The sequence below is a fragment of the Myotis lucifugus genome, unplaced genomic scaffold (assembly GCF_000147115.1).
Source record: "Myotis lucifugus unplaced genomic scaffold, Myoluc2.0 scaffold_97, whole genome shotgun sequence".
In the NCBI taxonomy this organism is placed as follows: Eukaryota; Metazoa; Chordata; class Mammalia; order Chiroptera; family Vespertilionidae; genus Myotis; species Myotis lucifugus.
Genome location: NW_005871145.1, coordinates 1,426,346 through 1,432,897, shown reverse-complemented (window position 1 = coordinate 1,432,897; position 6,552 = coordinate 1,426,346). Strand labels below are relative to the sequence as shown.

Sequence of the window (6,552 nt, the reverse complement as noted above, 5' to 3'; positions counted from 1 at the left end):
GATGTTTCTCCCTCTCCCTCTCCCTTCCTCTCTGAAATCAATAAAAATATGGACATCAGAAGGAACAGAAACACATTCTCCATGGCTTCTGAGCACCTTGATCCAGGTGCCTGAAGCCAGTCTTATCCCTTGGCCTCTCCAGTTACAAGAACTCACAAAATTCCCTTTTATGCTATAGTCGGTTTGTGATATATTTCTGACACTGGCAATCAAAAGTCTTGATCAATATGGGGGTGCTACTGCCGTTTCAAAGATGGAAAAGCTGAGATTCAATGACCTGAGGACTCTCAGCTGGTAAGTGGGAGCACTGGCTGAATCTCAGCCCAGCCTCTCCCACTACCCTTTTCTGGATTCACAACGTGCCTTGCACTGACACTTGACGATTTTATTTTCTTTCTTTTTAAAAAAAAAATATATATATATTTTTATTGATTTCAGAGAGGAAGGGAGAGGGAGGGAGAGATAGAAACATCAATGAGAAGAGAGAATCATTGATCGGTTGCCTTCTGCACGCTCCCTACTGGTGATCAAGCCCGCAACCTGGACATATGCCCCTGACCGGAATTGTACCCAGGACCTTTCAGTCCGCAGGCCAACGCTCTATCCACTGGGCCAAACCAGTTAGGGTTATACACTTGACGATTTTCAAAGCATCATCTCCACCTATCACCTCACTGAAGGTCATTTTCTACCCTGGATCAGTAGCTTATGCTGGGGACGCAAGAAATGGCCAGATATCTCTGGTCCCTTTAAGCTCACAAGCCACCCCCATGGGTTGGACCCAAAACTCACTCCTCTGCCACGTCCTCCTCCTCTTCACCTGGGTTGAAAGACTCATCTGAAAAGGAACACAGGATTCATCAGTTTTGCCCCATGGAAATCCCCTCCCCTGACCCAGACACCTGGCTCTGGCGGGAAGGGTCTGACAGCCCCCCGCCCCGGCACTGCCAAAGCTAGCCCACCGGTTTCTTCTCCCGAGTCATCGCTGCTGTCGTTGGCATTCTCTTCCCGGATCTTGCCCTCCTCCTTCATCCGCTCCAAGTAGGCATCGTGCTGATCTTCATCAGAGTCAGCATAGTCATCGTAGCTTGGGTTCATGCCCTAGGCAGGGAGGAGATGGGAGTAAGGGCCACTCGCCCGGGTGCCAGAACCCCGGCACACTCAAAAGCACGCCCCCATGCCTGTAAGATCAGAGCAACAGCCCCCAGCTGGGGCTGAATTGTCCACACACAGCCAGCGTGCAGGGCCTATGCCCCGAAAACTTCCTGCCAACTGGGTTAGTCCAAGCTCCTCCCTCTCCCAGCCCCACTGGGGGCTCCTGGGGGCGGCAGAGACTGATCTAAGGTCATGCGAGGAAACCTGCATCAGGAGGGGAAGGGTCACACGCACCTCTTTCTTCTATAAGGGTAAGAAGAGAAGGGAGAGTGAAAAAAAGCCGGAAGAGTCCCTGCCCCTTCCCCCACCACAGAAAGAACGGGAGAGGCTCAGCCTTTCCACACACAGCGGTACCTCTTTCAATCCTCGGTTTTTGATGTTGAGTTTTTTTGCATTGACAAAATCAAACAGCTTCCCATACTCCTCCCTGTGGGGGGAGATGCACAGTTACCAGACAGGCAGGGCCAACGAGAGGAGGACTACCATGGACCGGGACAGACTATGGGGCCTGGAGCTCTTGACCACGTTATCCAACCCAACAGCTCAGAGACACTCGGAGGACAGCAGGAAAGAGTCTGACACTAGTCTTGAAAGAGGAACCTGTACAGCTCTCAAGAGTTCTGAGAAAGAAAAGGTGGGGAGGGGTGCACCGAGTAGGGGGAGGATGCGAGAGGAGGGGATGTCATCTTTTGAACGGATTGTATTTCATACTTCACCGTTGTTATGAGGATTAAGTGTGAAACAGCGAGCACTCGATAAACATTAGCTGCTGTGTTCTCGGGCACCGAGCTCATTCCAGGAAAGGGAAAGATAGCATTTCCATCATGGGGGGAGTGGAGGAGGAGAGGGCCAGTACTGAACAAGAGCTTTAGTAATATGGAAAACAATATTGTTAAGAACAGAAAAAAAAAAAAAAAAAACAAACAATGCAGAGGCTTCCAAAGGCTGAGCACTTCAAGGAGAAGAACCAAAGCCCAAGGAAGCAAAAGAAAAATTCTGCTCAAGGCAAGAAGTCAGGGACGAGTCACAGGCCAACAGGGGGGTCCCAGGCCTCCCAGTCAAGACTGGGTAAGGACCAGGATACCCAGGAAGGGACTGGCCGAGGCTCTTACCTCTCAATGCTACTGAAGGTATACTGAGTGCCCTGCTTGGTCTCAATTTCAAAGTCAAAGGACCGTGTGGTGGTGGTGCCACGGGCGAAGTTGACGAAGGAGATCTCATCAAAGCGGATGTGCACGGGTGGCTTGTGGACGTAGATGAAGCCCCGCTCCAGCGGGTACAGCAGTCCTGAGCTCGCCTTGTAGGAGCAGGTGATGCACTGGGCCCCGGAGTGCCTGGTGGAGGGCACAGGGAGCCCAGTCAGTGCCAGAGGCAGCAGGTGGCACAGAGCCACAGAGAACATCTCTCGGGAGTATATCTGCTCAGGCCCTCAAATGAGTGAACCTCACTAAGCTGCTCTAATGAAGGTGACTGACGCCATCAAGATACAACCCAACCAGGCCTCTGAGAAGCCGCGCTCCCATCCCAGGGGGGGCTTACCCAGGAGACGTGGCACAGCCCACCCCCGTAGCCCAGGACCCGGGCCTGCACGCTCACCCTTGGAAGTTGCCTGGAACTGTGATCTTGCGGTTCACCAGTGCCTTCATGACCCGGCTGACCATCTCATAGAGGGATCCCGACATGTTCTTGGTGAGCCGCCCCTCAAAGCGCTTCTCCACCTCTTCTCTACAAACAGAGGGAGATGAGATCACGAGCACAGCTGCCTTCTAACGCACACCCATCTCCTGCAGGCAGGGGCGGGCATGAGGGAGCACTCACTCATTCATGTTGAGAGTCAAGGAGATGTCCTCATCCTTGGAGAAGAGGAGGATCAGGAAGTGGTAACGGGTCTGGCCTTGCTTGATGGGGGGATCCAGGCTGATCTGGTAAGGAAGAGCCAACAAGGCTGAGCACCAGTCAAAGCCCCACGAGAACTTGCTGATTAACGAAACCCCAGTGAAATCCACCTGCCAGACTCGGGCAGAAACCAGGCCAATCCACTCCCGGTGATTTCTGCTCACCACAAAGAACATCTGGCGCTGGTCCTTGTGGGGTAGCAAAAAGAGGCGCAGCACCGTGGTGTAGGGGATCTTGTAGTCGAAGGTCTTGCCGTGCAGATGCAGAAAGGTGGGGTAGATCCTAATGTCGTACCGTCCTCGGGGAGTCAGGCACTGCAGCTCCCGGAAGATACAGATGGCGTCTCCAGTGGCCTGGATCACGTCTGCCTTAGACAGCACGTTCTGGGCAAAGGCCTGCGAAAGCACACACTGGTAATGGAGCAGCAGGACCTGTTCCCAGGCCAGCCAGGCCCGCTCGGCACCATCCGCCCCCAAGGTGACCAGAGGAGGCCTCACCTCAACAGGGTCCACGCCATCCTCTTGGGTGGGAGGCACGTAGAAGCGCACCTCCATGAGCGAGACCTCTGCATCATCGTTCTGGTGGAACTCCAGGGTCACCTCATTCTTGCCTGTGGTGCACTGGGACACGTTGCTGAGGGGAATCTCGAAGACCGGCTGGTCGCCAATGTCAAAGGAAAGCAGCTGCCCTGTGGGGAAAGGGCTATCAAGCCACAGCTCCTCCCATCGAGTCTGCATAAACCACGTTCCCACCAGACACAAGTTCCCTGAGGACAGGGCTACCCTGTTCACACTGCACCCACAAGACCAGGCACAGTGGTCCTTGATAAATTCATGAGGAATTACAAAGTGAGAGGAAAACAGAGACAGTGACAGAAAGAAACAAGTTAAAGGCTGCCACCCTCATCCGACCTTCTCCCCAAACCTCAACCTGGCCCAGGACTCACCACCAAACTTCACCGTTCCCCAGTTCCAGCCCTTCACACATAGGTCCTTCTCCATTAGCTCAAGGCGATAGTGAGTTTTGAAGAAATCAGCGAGTTTCTCAAACTCCTGTGGGTGGAGCGGAGAGAGCAATCCCAGTAACACTGACGGTTTTAACACAAGCTTGAACATTCTGCAATTATCTATTCCTGAGAAATTGCCCCAATATACCTTTTATCAGAAATCCATGCTGATTTAGAATCTCAGCTATAAAACACTGTAAGAGGTTGTTTCTGGGGACTGGATCTCTGGGAGGGGAAGAGCAGAGTAAGGAACTGACCGCTCGTGGTTATGGGCCTCACAGTGCTATCTTGGTGCAGATATTGCTTTAATGAAAGTGAACATTAGAAGGAAGTGGACATTAAAATGAAGTAAAGTCTTCAACCCAGGCAGTTCAAAGTGGAAAAACAAAACCTGAACTAACGCATCAAACTAAGACTCTGCACCTGGATAAAGGCAACAAGCAGAAACCAAAATAAATAAAAACGGCAGAAAATCTTCTGGAAGTCAAGGCACCAAGACACTCCAGACTCTGACACCCAAAGCTGAACACTCATGGCCTGGTGGCCTCAGTCAATGGCCCTGCTCTACGGAGCTCAAACCAGCAACTGCGTGGTTACCACAGGAAGGAGACCCAACTCTCTCCAGATTAAAACGAAACCAGATGGCACCTTAAAAGGGGGGGTTTATGGCAAGAGGACACCTCACCGATTCTCGGAAGCCGTCATACTTGTAGACATGGCCATTCTTTGTGAGCAGCTTAAGTCCATGGCCCAGAGCCACCCGGCGCCAGATGCCTTCCGTCAACTCCCCAGCCTGGATGTTGTCCACTTTGCCCGTCTTACTGTTCTTGAAGATGATGCCCTGGCGGCTCAACCTCAGCCGCCCATCATTCTGTTGGAAAAGGGGGTCCAAATGCATCATTCTAGGCTGGCCAGGTATCAATCCAGAAGCAACAGCTGAAGTGCTGGGGGCCAGCAAAAAAGGGACAAGCAGCCAGGAAGCCCGGATCCTAATCCTGGCTCTGGCATCCAGAACCCGTGCAGGCCCTCCGTTTCAGGATTCTGGATTGAACGGCAGGCACGGTCCCTTCAAACTCAGACCCTGTAACTCTCGTACTTTCTCACTGTCGCCTTTTGTTGGGACAACACCAAGTACATGACACTCTGACTCCTTTTCCAAGGTAGCAACACGACCCAAGCGAGCTCCTGTGAATGGACGGAAAGTCTACTCCGCTCCCGCATCCCCACCTCCATCAAAGGCGCAAGCCCTTCTTACCATGGAGCCTTTCACCTCCTGGTAGATGTCGTTGAACTCCAGTGTTTCTGCCATGCTAACTGCCCCTTTTGGCCTCAACCGGGAGCTGGGCCCCAAATCCTGGATGGGTGTGCAGACACTCCCTCAGCAGGCTGGAAATCTGAATTCAAGAGGGAGACACCTGAGCATGAAAGACAACACCTCACTCTGCCCACGGATGGGGCCAGGTGGCAACCCCTGGCTGTGCCTGCGAGGTCGAGGATCTCTGCCTGCGAGCCTTCAGGTGGGCTCCGCAGACCTCGAGGGGCCAGACCCAGCCCCGACCAGAGAACAGGGCCTGAAGTAGCGCTTACACCCCAACCAGACACAGGCTCTGGGCGCTCCACCGGGCGCCATGGCAACGAGCAGCCCATGGTACCCCCGGGCCAGCCCGGGGCCCGCACTTCGCCCGCGCCCTAACCCAGCTCAGGGTGCAGGGTTCCCCTCCCAGCAACTGCATGCGTTCCCACCGCGTCGCGGCCCCAGCCCCGGGTTCCCCCCGCCCCATAAAGTGGATTCGCCCGCTGCCCGCGGATTCGAACGCGGAACGGCCCATCTGGAGTGTTCCGCGGGGGAGCAGGACTCGACCCTCCGGGGGCACGGGGACGGCGACCACCCACCTCCTCTAGCAGCAGCCTCGCGGCGGCCCCGGTGCGGGCGGTGGGCGCGCTGAGGGACGCGGGGGAGGGGGCGGGGGCACGGGGTGATGGGGGGGGTACACTGGGGAAGCTTTTCCCGCGTGCGCCGCCCAGCGTCCCGCCACCGGAAGCTGTCTCCGAACCATAGAGAGGACGAGCTGGCTAGAGAGGCGCGGGCCCGGCCGGCCTGCGAGGCGGTCACATAGAGCGTCGGCGGGTCTGGAGGACCTGAGCGCAGCCCGGCGGCGAGGAAGTCCCAACCGCTTGGCGTCGGACTAGGAAATGGGAACGCGTAGGGCTCTTTAAAAACTACAGGCACTGCTTCAGCGAAGGACCAGCTTCTAATGAGAAAAAGTGTAGTTTTCCTTTAGCGGACTTTCCACAGATGCGTGTGTTAGATGGACGTGGGCCCCTCTCTTCTGCATAATCGTGGTTTTTGTGGAGTGGAAGGAAGTCTGTGGGCCCAGAAGAAAAATACTTTGACTTGTGGAGAGAAATGACGCCTCCCACTGGCGGCGAAGAGAACGCAGGTGTTGGTGTCGCCGCGACGGCCCTGCTCTCCCCGGGATCACATGGGATTGGAT

The 6,552-nt window shown here is 54.8% G+C and overlaps 1 protein-coding gene across 1 annotated transcript in view; it reads right to left on the bottom strand.

The window, feature by feature from the left end:
• SSRP1 (structure specific recognition protein 1) overlaps nucleotides 1-6,105 on the bottom strand; it is a 9,722-nt gene extending 3,617 nt beyond the window's left edge. The window contains exons 1-12 of the mRNA XM_014458447.2: nucleotides 5,951-6,105; nucleotides 5,313-5,451; nucleotides 4,743-4,928; nucleotides 3,998-4,103; nucleotides 3,549-3,739; nucleotides 3,216-3,446; nucleotides 2,974-3,077; nucleotides 2,752-2,880; nucleotides 2,268-2,489; nucleotides 1,510-1,582; nucleotides 963-1,101; nucleotides 793-838 (exon numbers count right to left, since the gene is read on the bottom strand). Of these exons, the coding sequence (XP_014313933.1) occupies nucleotides 793-838; nucleotides 963-1,101; nucleotides 1,510-1,582; nucleotides 2,268-2,489; nucleotides 2,752-2,880; nucleotides 2,974-3,077; nucleotides 3,216-3,446; nucleotides 3,549-3,739; nucleotides 3,998-4,103; nucleotides 4,743-4,928; nucleotides 5,313-5,366 (1,481 nt within the window). The 5' untranslated portion in view covers nucleotides 5,367-5,451; nucleotides 5,951-6,105. The remainder of the gene's footprint in view (nucleotides 1-792; nucleotides 839-962; nucleotides 1,102-1,509; nucleotides 1,583-2,267; nucleotides 2,490-2,751; nucleotides 2,881-2,973; nucleotides 3,078-3,215; nucleotides 3,447-3,548; nucleotides 3,740-3,997; nucleotides 4,104-4,742; nucleotides 4,929-5,312; nucleotides 5,452-5,950) is intronic.
• Between the last annotated feature and the right edge of the window lie 447 nt (nucleotides 6,106-6,552).